The sequence below is a fragment of the Lutjanus erythropterus genome, chromosome 11 (assembly GCF_056507025.1).
Source record: "Lutjanus erythropterus isolate fLutEry1 chromosome 11, fLutEry1.hap2, whole genome shotgun sequence".
Classification (NCBI taxonomy): domain Eukaryota; kingdom Metazoa; phylum Chordata; class Actinopteri; order Lutjaniformes; family Lutjanidae; genus Lutjanus; species Lutjanus erythropterus.
The window spans coordinates 22,972,524-22,985,928 of NC_139327.1; the positions used below are offsets into that span (position 1 = coordinate 22,972,524).

Below are 13,405 nucleotides of genomic sequence, written 5' to 3' on the forward strand. Positions count from 1 at the left end.
GTTCTAGCTGAAAACTCATGGATTCTACATCTAAGAATCCATGAGTTTTCATCTGAATTATTATGAATTTACTGACCACATCTTTATGTGGTCAGTAAATTCATTTAGCAAATACTTAATATTTTCACCAGAATTTAGTAAAAATGTATCTAAATATGAGGCTTTTGTTGAATACTTGTTTTAATCGTTATTGTCCTGCCATTAATTGTTTATTTGTAAGTTGCTATGGACTTCATGTTACCAAGGGTTCAGACGTTTACTGCCAGGTCAGGACGCTGTGTATCTAACCTAGCGATATGTTTACGTGTTTTGTTTTTAAACAAAAATACACAACACTTCACCCGTTACTCCTGGTTAGCCCCGTTGGAAACCATAGCAAGCGACGAATAGGTGAGATTTATGGTTTATCGGAAGTGTTTTAAGCCGCATTTCGGTTTAACAAGAGAAAATATTTCGAGGATGAGGACTAGCTTAACTGTACTTTTGCAAATGCAAGTACAGTAAAATGCCGTACATCGATTAGAAAGCAGCTTACCTGAGGTCTATGAGAGTTTCCGAGACTTTCCCAGTGGTTAGCTAACGGTAACTGAGAGACACAAACTAGCATAAATTTAGCATGAGCATAATTATGAGATAATCCTGAAAAATACACTAACAGTAGGAGTTTTGGAAATTATTATTATGTATTTTTAGCAATTCTAGTAGTGTAACTTAATATTAGCATCAAACACTGAAGTGAGAAGTAGCTAGGTCAATTAGTGAAGTCAACTGCATTTAGCACATTTTATGGGTCTTGTGTAGAAGGGAACCCCAGACTCGCGAAAGATCTCGCGAGAGTAATCATTTCAACCCAAACCATGATCCTTTATTTAACCCCAGTGACGTGTTTTGTGTTCCTACACATACCCAGATCTTAACCATAGTATTTCACACTATAAAATGTGATTAGTTTGTATAACGTGCACAATGAATAAACAGCGTGTACAAATCTCGCGAGAGTTTCACAAATCAATGGGTCCCTTCTACACGCGACGTATGGGCATATCACCTGGTTCCACGAGTCCTCTTTTTTGTATAAAAACTTTATTTGTACACAAGTACAACCAGTTAAAAAAATGCGTAAATCACTTGAGTATACAATCGCAAATGACGCCGAGGGTGGCAAAAGCTGTAATTAAAAAAAGTTTAAAAAAATAAATCGCAATAAATTATGGCAAAATTGTTTTGCATGTGGACCAAAATCCCGGCTCCACTTTTCTATTTATTTTAATTTATTTTATTTTATTACAGTTTATTTTATCTTATTTTATTTTTTGTTACACTTTTCTCCACCACTCTCTACTTAAAACCTCGTCAGAGTGGCCTGACTGTGCGGACAGCCCTGCACCCGGAGCTCAGTGTAATGCATGGACACACACACACACACACACACACACACGGACACCATATGCCTCATCACATGTTATTAGTTCTTGTATAGTTTAAGTAGCCGGCAGCATCATGGAGCATATGTCTTCTCCGGTCAGGTTCCGCAGCACTAAAAAAGGTACGTCTTACCACCAACATTTACACGCCGATAGTTCCTTTAATATAGTTATATTCCTCAACCAGTCGAAATCACTATAGCAGTCTATAATATTCCTGCAGGGTCTTTTTTAATGTATGACACTTGTGTTCTTGTATTAGTTGTGACTTTTTGCACTTTATTCGCTGTATTTTTGTCACCTCACTACTGATAGAACAGTATAGACCTGCACATGTGATAAAAACAATGAGAAGAAATGTTATTGGTCAGTCAGTGTTTTTTTCCTACTAGCTTTAACTTAAAGTCCTGCATTTTATTTTCATGTTTTGCTTATTGATATCCGGACAGTAAAGTAAAGGTACTTACTCAAAAAACAATAATACCATATAATGTTAAAATATAGTAGTGCCATAATTTTCTTTTCTCATCATCTGTCTGTATTCACATCCATAAGTATTTCTACATTTTTTTACATTTTTTCCCCACATTTAAATGCCACCCTCTCTACTCAAAAAAGCTGAAACTTTTTCTGAAAAGGTAGGACAAGTTTATAGACTAGTTTATTGATAGTGTTCATATCTAGAGTTCATAGTGTGTGTGTGTGTGTGTGTGTGTGTGTGTTTGTTTGTTAGCATGTGTGTTAAATCTCCAACCCCCCTCCCTGTTAGAGCATTAGAAGCTGGGTTAAGCCCGCTGCATGGATTTGTGGGTAATGAGAGCTGACAGGTAGAGGAACGCCAGATGAACCCTGATCAGGCCAAGCAGCAGCACTGCACCAAGCTGTGTTGTCCTGATGTCTTTATACTGGGTCAATATGACAGTATGAGACTGGAGAAAACTGTATAACTAATTAACTAATTAACTGTGTACATAAGCTCCATACTGAAACATACTTATTCAAATTTATTTGTAAAAATACTTGAAATTTGGTATTTTATTGCTTCAGTCTAGTTACTGTACCCAGTTTGACCCTAGTGTTTATTAATGTCCAACTCCAGACTTTCTGCTGCTGTCTGGACAGATGGATGAAGGCCTCTGTAATGATATAATGGGATCACAGTTCAGGGCTAATCGGTGAAGAAAGGGTGAAGTGTAGCCAGCCACTACAACAAAAGACATGTAGACATGTACATGTCATGTACTCACAGAGCATGGCCTTGACTGAGGCAACCAGCAGTCTGTTAGTGTTTGTCTTTATACCTGTGGTGTTGTCATAGTGATAGTACAATATCTTATTTGATATAATTTTTAATTAAGGCAGCACAGTATGGTAAAGAAAATCATATTGCATTTAGGTTAACAGGTATTATAATTGCAATATGAGTCACAATTAATGGGAATGATAAATATTGCATTAGAATTTTCATTTTCACTGAAAACTTTGTAGGACAGGGTTTCTCTGCAGCATGACAGTACTTCACAGGAGGGGATCTGGTGCTCCTTTTAATGTAGCTCCTATTGTGTTTCTATAACTGTATTTGAATGTGTCCTGATTGGAAGTTAGTTTGAAGTACTCCTAAATAGCAGTTTTTCTGCACATGCAATCAAAGACAAATTTATGTCTTCTGCTCGCAAAGTGTAGACAAAAAAGTACTTTCTGCTCTATTCTATTCTATTCTGCTGATAAAAGAACAGACCATGCGTAATGGTTTTCTCTGATTACCTGCTGATTTCAAGATTTTTGTGCTCTTGTTAGCTTTCTGGTTGCCCTTCATTTTGGACTCCACATTAAAATAATCTACATCTTATGATGAGAACCCCTTTACTGAAACAAAAGGTGGCAAACTGCAGCAGCGTTGTTGTTGCAATAAACCGAGTGTTACCACTGCAGGGTTTGACTTTTCTTCAGCTTGTTAAGTACGGATGCACAGCAGACATTGGGTCCAATAAATAATTGGGCAATAATGAGAAATTATTATAAAATTATATCATTATTTATTATTCCAACAATGAAATTATAAATATTGGCTATAATATATATATATATTTTTTTTTTAGAAATTTACTCAAAAAAATAACTGAATATTTGACTGTTAGATCAATTAGTTAGATTTAGGTTGGTCAGAGCTGTTGAATATTAAATCACCCATCTTTGCTCACAACATCTGAGCCTTTCTTACCCTCAGGTGTGCAGGAACTACAGGTTATATGAACCAGTTCTTACAGTAATTCATTCTTCTGAAAATGCAAAACTGAAAAATTCTTTGTTATCTTATTGGTGTCGGCCATGAGAAACAAGTAATTATCCATTATCTGTATCGGCTGAAAATAAAACAATATTGTATGTTCCTATTGCCGTTCTCTCTCCCTTGTTATCTCACCTAACTGCAAACTTGAAACTTAGAGTGTACAGTACTGCATTTCAAGACAACTCTCCTATCAGTTAAGTCTTGTTCATATAATTTGAAATTAATAATGAAGATGTTAAATGAAAGAAGCTAAAAAAAATGAAGTATTTAGATTTTAATTTAGAATTTTCTTCCCGCTTCCATCTTTTTGTTTCTCTTTAATGTCAGTCCTCAAATATTTATTTTTATCATTCCATCATTTTTCCAAGCTGATCAGTAAATAAGAGACAGATTCCTTCCATTTCAATTTTGATTAAGAGTGAGTTATATTTTTGAGACTTTTCATCAACTATATAAAACCATGAGTAATTCTGCCGCCTTCCATCCTAGTTGTCCAGTCTGTCCATTGAGGACCAGGAGGACACCCAGTTTCCCTACGCCATGAGGGATCTGCCTCCTGTCTCTCAGCCTGCTGACCAGCACCAGACACCAGGCCACCAGGCGCCCGTGACCCGTGAGGCAGAGGGGCCTGGGACGCCACCCAATGGGAGACTCCGCAGCCTTCCGGGGACTCCACCTCCACCCCGCCCCATCGCGTGCCAGCCTGCTAGCTCTCCAACAGTCCCTCCCAGACCAACTCGTGTGAAATCAGATGCAGAGCTTCAGCCCAAACCTCTGAGGAGACAGCTCGCCTCCCAGGTGTCTGTGGAATGTCCGTCCAGCCCGGCCTCGCGTCCACATAGCCCCTGGGTACGGTATGACCCCTATGACTCTCCAGAGGTGAGTTTCTCTGTGCTTTTGTTCCTCTATGATTAGTGTGTGCATGTTATTTTCTGTCGTTGTGACATAGTTGTTGTATTGTGTTGAAAAGATGTAAATGGAAAAATTAACAGTATTTGCAAGAATATAATTGTTTTTTTATTCTGTAGAAGATATTCTATGGATTAACAAATACAAGCAAACCAACAAAACAGTCATCTTTAAGCTGAACTAAACCACTGATTTAAAGAGTCTCAAGAATTTGAATCAACTGGTCAGATATCCGATCAATTTCAAATCATTTCATTGACATCATTATTTCAGATAATTTCAAGATCTAATATAAATACAGAAAACATGAAAGACATGCAAGACTACTGGATAATCTTTACAATTAATTGACAAAAGAACAAGTTAAAAAATTGAAACTTGAGGAAATAAATGATCAAATTATCAAAATTAAATCAAGTAGACCATGTTATCAGAGTAGCAAGAAAGTATGAATAAGTAATGAAGTTTCCACAGCAGTGCAGTACTGCAACATACATTGTTTTGTACATTTGCTAACTTTTGCCCACCATTCTGAACCAGACTATGTCATTTCCACTAAATGACCTGTTACTTTTCATCCTAGTACATCTCTAGACCTTTACCCACACTGCCAGATGTCCTCGCAATATAAGCAAAGTACAGAGTTTGTTAAAACAAAGGTCAGTCATATTCAAAGCAGAGCTGTATGTCAGTGTGGTTAACAAGTGTTAGACCAGACTGAGTGTTAGACTGCACCGAAAGGGCGGCTTTGGTGAGCTATAAAGATGACAGAGAGTGTTGTTTCCTCAAACACCCTGTCCCCTGATGCCGCTGCGGCAGATGGACCATGATGCACTGCAGTGCAGCTCATACACATGTGAGGCAGAGGACACTGTGACAGTTGTAACACCAGTACTCACTCTCTTACTCTGTTACCTAAACATTAAATTTACAATATCAGTATAATGTTCACAGCAGTGTCTGAATATTTTTAAGTAAAAAAAATGAATTCTGCACCAGAGGGAAAATGAGAATGTTTCTGTAGAGGTCTATCAAGGTTATTGATCACCACCAATGACTGATTATTTAACCAGTTTTAGCTTTCATCGCCCACTGTCTGATCTGTATTCTTTCTTGAAACAGAGGTGTGATTGCATGCTATAATGTGTCAATACTTTAGTATGAATGAAGCACTTGAGACGGTGTAAATGCACTGAAAGAGAAACAGATTGCAATGATATTTAGGGACAGGCATTGTCAGGATTTTATTGATACCGATATTGATACTGCTTATGATACTGCTTATCAATACTTATACTTCAGCACTCTTATTGATACTATTTTCTATAATTTGGTGTAAAAAAATAAAGACAAGACATAAAAAGATGTGAAAACATTAAACAGATATTCTTTCTGCAGGATCAAGACAAGGAGTATGTGGGTTTTGCCACATTGCCCAACCAGGTTCACAGAAAGACAGTGAAGAAAGGTTTCACGTTTACACTGATGGTGGCAGGTGAGTCGTCTCATTTGTCTGCTTGATTGAGGCTGTGTCAGTTGAGGTAAATGTAACATCCCCCAGGAATTGTGTCGGAGACATGATTTTGTTTAATTCTTTGTTTAATTCTAGTCTACTTTAAGAATCACGGTTATAAAGTATCTCTCTTTCTCTCTGTAGGGGAGAGTGGCCTTGGTAAATCTACACTAATTAACAGTTTGTTCCTCACGGACCTCTACAAAGACAGGAAGGTCCCAAATGCACAAGGTGAGATTAGTTATGTTATTTATTTTCATGCGGTCCATGTAAAGAATGATGGCTGGGATAGCTGGGAATAGATGTACGGCTTTAATGTAGTAAATACGTTTCTGTTGCAAAATGTGACTTCCTAACCTTGATGTGTGTGTTTACATGTTTACTCACACTGTTAAATTGGTGTCTGTGTATATTTATTGACTTTGCACGTGTATGTGTCTGCAGAACGGATCAGTCAAACAGTCGACATTGTGAAACACACAGTCAGCATAGAGGAGAAAGGAGTCAAATTGAGACTTTCCATTATAGACACGCCAGGGTTTGGAGACGGCGTAGACAATACCGAATGGTGAGGTCATGAGTATTGTTCTCCTGCAAACTCAAACCAGCTTGACAGGATACTGGGCTGTTTTTGTGGTACGGGTTGCCCCTGTGGCTCGGTTCTCTGCAGCGGCCACTGGTTCAACTCCCGCCTGTGGCCCATTTGCTGCATGTCGTCCCCTCTCTCTCTGCCCCCTTTCCTGTCATATCTCTGGCTGTCCCTGTCAAAATAAATGCAAGCGCCCCAAAAATACCCTAAAAAAAAGGTGCTGTTTTTGTGGCACTGATGCAACATTGGATATATTTAAGATCTGGAGTATAAACTGGCCCCAGGAATAGGCTTTTATTTTGAAATAGATCATGTTATAAGCTACCGTTTGTTGTTTCACTCACAGAAATATTATGTGTTTGCAACAGCTGGAAGACAGTTGAAGAGTACATTGACCAGCAGTTCGAACAGTATTTCAGAGACGAAAGTGGGCTGAACAGAAGGAACATACAGGACAACAGAGTCCACTGCTGCATCTACTTCATCTCCCCTTTTGGCCACGGGTATGCTGACATGTTTCACTTCTGCACACGAAGCGAAACTAGAGCAACACTCACTGCAACAGCCTCACCTGAAAGTCATTCACTATGTTTTGTACATACTTCTGTATGTTTGCGTTTTCTCCCATCAGTCTTCAACCTCTGGACGTGGAGTGCATGAAGGCTCTGCATGAAAAAGTGAACATCATTCCGGTACTTGCCAAAGCTGACAGTATGACCCAAGCAGAAATCTGCAAAAAGAAGATAATGGTACGAGATCATCAGCACACAGACAGACACCACTGCCCTGCACTGAAACACATGACTGAAGACACAGGTTGTTTGATATATTTACTGTCAGGTATCCAGTGTACTTAAAGGGTACTTCTGCATTTTAGCATTGCACTTACATACAGTTTACACTTGGTCAAAACAGCGCTTTGAGCTAGATGGTAATGTAAGCATGCTAACATGCTGACAGTCACAATGCTAACTAGCTTATGTTAAAGGACCAGTATCTAGGATTTAGTGGAGATGAGGTTGTAGAAAGCAACCAGCTGGATACTGCTCACCTCATCTCTTTGGTTGAAGTTAACCCGTGTTTGACGTGATAGACCGATGGTTCATCCAATCACCTGCCTGCTGTTTTCGATGATGGCACTAGATAAAAAGTTGAGAGCTCGCCAATGTTATAACAATTCATCCTTATCAGTTCATCAAGTTTTGTTGTTATTTTCCTCTCTCTCTCTGTCTCTCTCAAGCATTATTGTTTCAACGTGTTCATGTGCTGTAGGTCAGAGAGGAGATCAGACGGTTTGGAATCCACATCTACCAGTTTCCCGAGTGTGATTCTGACGAAGACGAAGACGATTGTCAACAGGACCAGCTACTCAGGGTTCGTCGGTTCACTCGTTAAATTCTTCATGGTTGAAATGTGCCGTCTTGTTCATGTTAAGCCTGACAGTTTTATTGATTTTGCTTCTCTCTGCAGGACAGCATCCCATTTGCAGTAATTGGGAGTAATGTTCAGGTGGAGAGTAATGGGCGGAAGTTCAGGGGTCGTGTCTATCCCTGGGGTGTGGTAGAAGGTATAGATATTTACGTATTGTTTGTTTTTAGTTAGCTTTTACTGAGGTTTTGTTTTTGTTTTTTTGATAGTTCTGGTTCACTTTTACTTCACAGTCTATCAGCTAATTCATTATTATCTGTTTGTAGCGCCTTGATTTTTCGATGGCAAATAAAAACTAGTTGTTAAACTAGTAACACGTTGTTGTTGCATTGTTCAGTGGAGAACCCGGCTCACTCTGACTTCCTGCTGCTGAGGAACATGCTGGTTAGAAGCCACATGCAGGATCTCAAAGATGTGACGCAGGAGACACATTATGAAAACTACAGAGCACAGCGTATCCAGAACATGACGCGCATGGTGGTGCAGGAGAGGGAACGCAGGTGAGCGGAGTCAGAATACACACAGATACAGTTTGTTTAAATGACATTTTTACCTACAGTCTTGCTGAAATAGGTGGTGTTCAAGATGCAACTTGGATGATTGATCACCAGTGGACAGCTTTGAGTACATCAGTTCACACCTAGTTGGACGTCACCTCCCCGCTGTATATGCAAATAAACACATACCTCATTCTGTTTGCAAAGACCCAGTATGTCGTTTTTTTAAAAACCTTTAATGAGACAAGAATTAGGTTTGGAAAAACAATAGACTCTGCTGTAGTGGAATGTTTCTGGGCCTCACTGATCACCAGGCTCGTGTGGAATCTGTAACCACAGAATTACACAGATTTTAAATGAATATTGATGCTGCTTGAAACACTCAGAATGTTATCAAGTGCCTTTCCAATTATTTTTTTATGTATTTGTTTTTATACGTATTAAAGCTATAGGTATAGAAGTTAATTAATTTTGTATATTTTTAAAAAATATAGATTGATGGACTTCTGAATTGACTACAGGTTGCAGTGAGTGAGACAAACTTTTATCACAATTAAGCAGATGTGCTGAAGAAATGTAGCTCTGTAGGTTTGAAATGTGAAATGTCTAAAAATTTTGATTTATTGTAATAAGTCTCACACACTTGAATCAGTCATTACCAAAATTCATGTATTGACTAAGTTATGACCTGAGATCATACAACGACGATTCAGCAACGATCAAATCCATTCAGTTTTTTTTATTTATTATCTTACTTTTAGTCTAGTCTAAGCCATGTTCAAGATAATTGTGAAAACATGAACTTGATTGTTACGGCGCCACTTTGAGGTCAGTGAGTGTCATTTTGTTGCCTGAGTAGTGGGTGGAATTTGCAGCCCACCAGCCAATTTTGTTTTTTGTCTTTTTGCTGTACAGACACTGAGATAAATAAATAAGAAGAGGAACAAAGAAAGAAAGAAAGAATAATCAGAACAAAACCAACAGGGGAGAGTGAATAATGATCTTTACATTTAAGCATGACAAAATATTCTCCTGGTGCTCAGTCCATCATAGTGATTTTGTAAACTGGTGAGTTGCATCGGTCTCTTACAGCCTGAGGAGAAGATAAATGAAAACGGAATCCACCAAAATTGGCTGAGGCTTAAAATAACCAGGTGCAGATTCTCCTCTGACTCCGTCCACTGGCTGCTGAGCCAGGACGAATCTTACAAGCAGAAAATCAGAGAGAAGAGTTGTCATAAAACTTTAGGAATTGCAGAAATGTTACTGTTAGGGGCACTAGTCAAAAAAGTCACACATCAACCAGCTTTTCTTGAGCATATTTTCACTGTGTGCTTGTTCAAAAATTAGGTGAAACTAAAAATGTCCTTCAGTTTGGCCCAGCAGGACACATTCATGTGGCCATTTGTGATCCAATCCTCTAAGATATATCAATGCTAGGTGTGTACAGGGACATAGATACTCACACAGATTGTGTTCTTTGTATGTTTGTGGGTGTGAATATGGGTTTCAGTTTGCGTGAGAAGCATCGAGATGAGAGCGATGCAGATTTTCCTCTGCCGCTGGCTGCCGTTGACACAGAGAGGGACAGACTGATCTTTGAGAAGGACGAAGAGGTACGTTTCTCTCATCGCTTCATTCATCCATTCACTTAGTTACAGAGGTAATCATTACTCCTTCATTTCTTCCCCTCTGCAGCTGAGGAGGATGCAGGAGGTGCTAGAGAGGATTCAGGAGCAGATGCAGCACAGCCAGAGAGGTGGCTGCTGATTCTCCCATGATTCCTCACAAGAGGAGGCAAACAAGGCGCGCCCAGAAACACGGAGAACGCCCTGATCACAAAGACAAGGAACTTGGATGACAAGGAAATTCAGGAAATGCAAAGACTTGCAAAAGATCGTCACGCAAGCCGACTGGCTGACCCATCTCCTGTCTGAAGCAGTTAAAAAAAATGTGTGAACTGTATTGTCAAACTCTGTACAACTATAAAAGACACGCACCTGTTTGCATATGTGCAGCTAAGAGAAGCATGTTCTAGCCTTAAAGGACCAGTGTGTAAGATTTATGAGGAGTTATTGACAGAATATGACAGAGTTTGAGTATAATATTCTTTTTTTTCTTTGTTTTTACCTTAAAATGTGCTGTTTATACCTACAGAATGTGCGGGTCCTCTTCCATGGAGGCCGCCATGTTGCACCTCCATGTTTCAACAGTAGCCCAGAATGAACAAACCAACCACTGGCTCTAGATTTGGCCTGTCATGCCTTTCATGAGTTTTGCAGCCAACGTAGCTTCTCCTGCACCCGTGGAATCTGCTGTCTGCAGCCTCAGTGCTAGATGCCACTAAATCACACACGCTGGTCCTTAAAGCACTCACAGGCATTCAGTTCAGTTCAAGAAGACTTCAGCGGGTCACACAAGTGGATTCAGTTGCTCTGCTGTTACAATTAATTACTTGTATTCCATTTCTTTTATTAAAGTGGAAACAGACAACTTTTCAGCTCTCACCCGAGCATTACGTTTACAATAATCAACACTTCAAAAATAAGAGAAAAAAGAAGCCTGTTCAATGTAAATTGAAGCTACTGTAATGATGTGTATTGCGTAGCGTTAACTGTAGCTTCTGTAACGTAACTTTGCACAAACAGGTAACTATAGCAGGCTTAGTAGAGGGAGGAAGAAAGCATGAGGATAAAATGGGTAAATTTGTTAATTAATTTAGTTTATATTGGAGACAATTTTCCCTGATAAAATCATCCCCAGTGGAAGATTTGCATGGTGAAAGCAAGGCTTAATGGGAACCAGTCTAAGTACATGGTCTCATTATTCAATATAACCATTATATTGTGCAATCAATTAACATTTATGTTAAAATGAAAAGTAAAAAAAACAAAAAAACTCCAAAAGTTGTCTGTTTCCACTTAAATATGTTCCAGGTCTCCTCAATTAGTAACCCTTATAATGATGTAACGCTGCCATCTAGGGGTCATTTAGTGATGTTGACGTTGGGTTTTAAATACGTAAACATTTTTCATGTGTTAATTCTTGTCAATGAGCTGTTGTTTTTCTCTTTTTTGTATTTTTAATCTTCATTTTTTGTTTTGTAAAGACAAGAAAGTCAAAATATATCAATAAAAAGGATGAACTGCAGTTCATGTCTGTTTATGTTTTTACAAAGAGCATTAAACACTGGAGCAAGACATGTTGTAAATGTAATAAGATTTATTAAGAATCTTTATTATTTCATCAGCATAATTCTTCATCATTAATATGTTGTATCCATTATCATTGTTATCTTAAACAGTGGACAGTTAGATCTAAAAGGCAGCCCAAAGTGTACAGGCGATATATAACTTAAAACTTTCTCCATAGGGAAAACATGTTTTTATATTCATATATAATATCAATGTAGCATGAGGTCCAAGATCCTGCCCACGTTATACAGTATTGTACATGGTCCCAGAAATAAAACGGAAAAACAAAAACTTTTGAACAAAAAGGAACTAAACGGCAATCTACATGCAAAATGAAACCAAAAAGAAACAAGCTTTTTTTAAAATTTGAGGATACATACACTCATATGCCAAAACGTGCATACGATCACAAATTTACAAAACTTTCATACGTACATACAAATATTACAAAACTCAAATTGAATATTAGACATTATTGTGTTATCAAGAAAAGAGCAACAACTTTTTTTAGTTTTTTTTTTCACTTTTTCCACTCCATGTCTCAGTCCAACTCACAAAATGGAAAACTTAAAAACATAAAAAAAAAAAAAAAAAACAATTAGGACAGTAAATTTTTATCTCTTCCATTCGCTCCATGTGTACGTGTTTTGCCAGAGTTGTCACAGTGTTCAGGAAAACTGAGTATAGGCACACACGATAGCACCCAAACAGGCTCATATCGTTAATCACCTCTGTGTAAAAAAATAGCTTGCTCGCCACACATACACATTCACACACACGCTCCATCATGCACAGGGCAAACTGTATAACCAAAAAACAGAGCCATGCTACAGATACAGTAGGATTAACTATAGTACAGAATATAAAACATATTGAATACAGTCACATATACAGACATGACGTACAGACACAGCAGAGGAGGCGAGGAGCAGATCCACGCAACATTGACGACACACACGTAAACGGACAGACGGGAGATTTTATGGTGTGACATGTATAGGCTGGCAAGAAGGCTGTGAAGCCACGAACGTATGTGCACACAAACACACATAAACATACACACATGAAAGACGCACACACAAAGAAAAGTGGGCGTCACAACACATTTTCCATTGGAATTTTAAACTGATTTTCTGGACTGGAGGAGGATTTAAATTTGGTGTTCAATATTGTTTGTCAGACAATATCACTGTAAAAAAACAAACAAAAAAAAAAAAAAACGTGTCAGTGCCACATTATTCCTCACAAAATTGCAATAAAATGCAAATTGATCTGTACCATATCCAAATTTTATCAGTTTGGGAAAAAAAACAAACTTAAAGGGGTAATTTTTTTGAAGTGAGGCTGTATGAGGTAATAGTCTACGCATTATCTACAATAGATGGCAGTCAGCAGGTCTTCACTTTGGGGAAGCAGCAGGAGTCCCGGTGTAGGACGCTAAACAATGTACTACTGTGGATAGGGTCGGCGGCAAAACATATTTTAGCTGCCTTAAAAATGGGCCCACCTGAAAAAAAAAAAGTGTATGCCACAATTAAAATATTTTTGCCACTTTACCCTG

At 38.4% G+C, this 13,405-nt stretch overlaps 1 protein-coding gene across 1 annotated transcript; it reads left to right on the plus strand.

The window, feature by feature from the left end:
• Window positions 1–1,275: 1,275 nt before the first annotated feature.
• On the plus strand, window positions 1,276–11,800 carry septin4a (septin 4a). The gene is made up of 13 exons (XM_084729687.1): window positions 1,276–1,546; window positions 2,043–2,062; window positions 4,204–4,593; window positions 6,022–6,118; window positions 6,281–6,367; window positions 6,581–6,704; window positions 7,094–7,228; window positions 7,357–7,474; window positions 7,998–8,099; window positions 8,196–8,292; window positions 8,491–8,653; window positions 10,164–10,266; window positions 10,349–11,800. Exons 1-13 carry the CDS (start codon window positions 1,501–1,503, stop codon window positions 10,418–10,420), a joined length of 1,554 nt encoding a protein of 517 aa, XP_084585813.1. The 5' UTR covers window positions 1,276–1,500; the 3' UTR covers window positions 10,421–11,800.
• Window positions 11,801–13,405: the final 1,605 nt, after the last annotated feature.

Excerpts from the sequence above, each read along its gene's own strand:
- septin4a (XM_084729687.1), top strand. The coding sequence starts at position 1,501 with ATGGAGCATATGTCTTCTCCGGTCAGGTTCCGCAGCACTAAAAAAG. Across the intron at positions 8,293-8,490 it reads TCCCTGGGGTGTGGTAGAAG|TGGAGAACCCGGCTCACTCT; the intron begins GTATAGATATTT and ends TGCATTGTTCAG. Across the intron at positions 8,654-10,163 it reads GTGCAGGAGAGGGAACGCAG|TTTGCGTGAGAAGCATCGAG; the intron begins GTGAGCGGAGTC and ends TATGGGTTTCAG.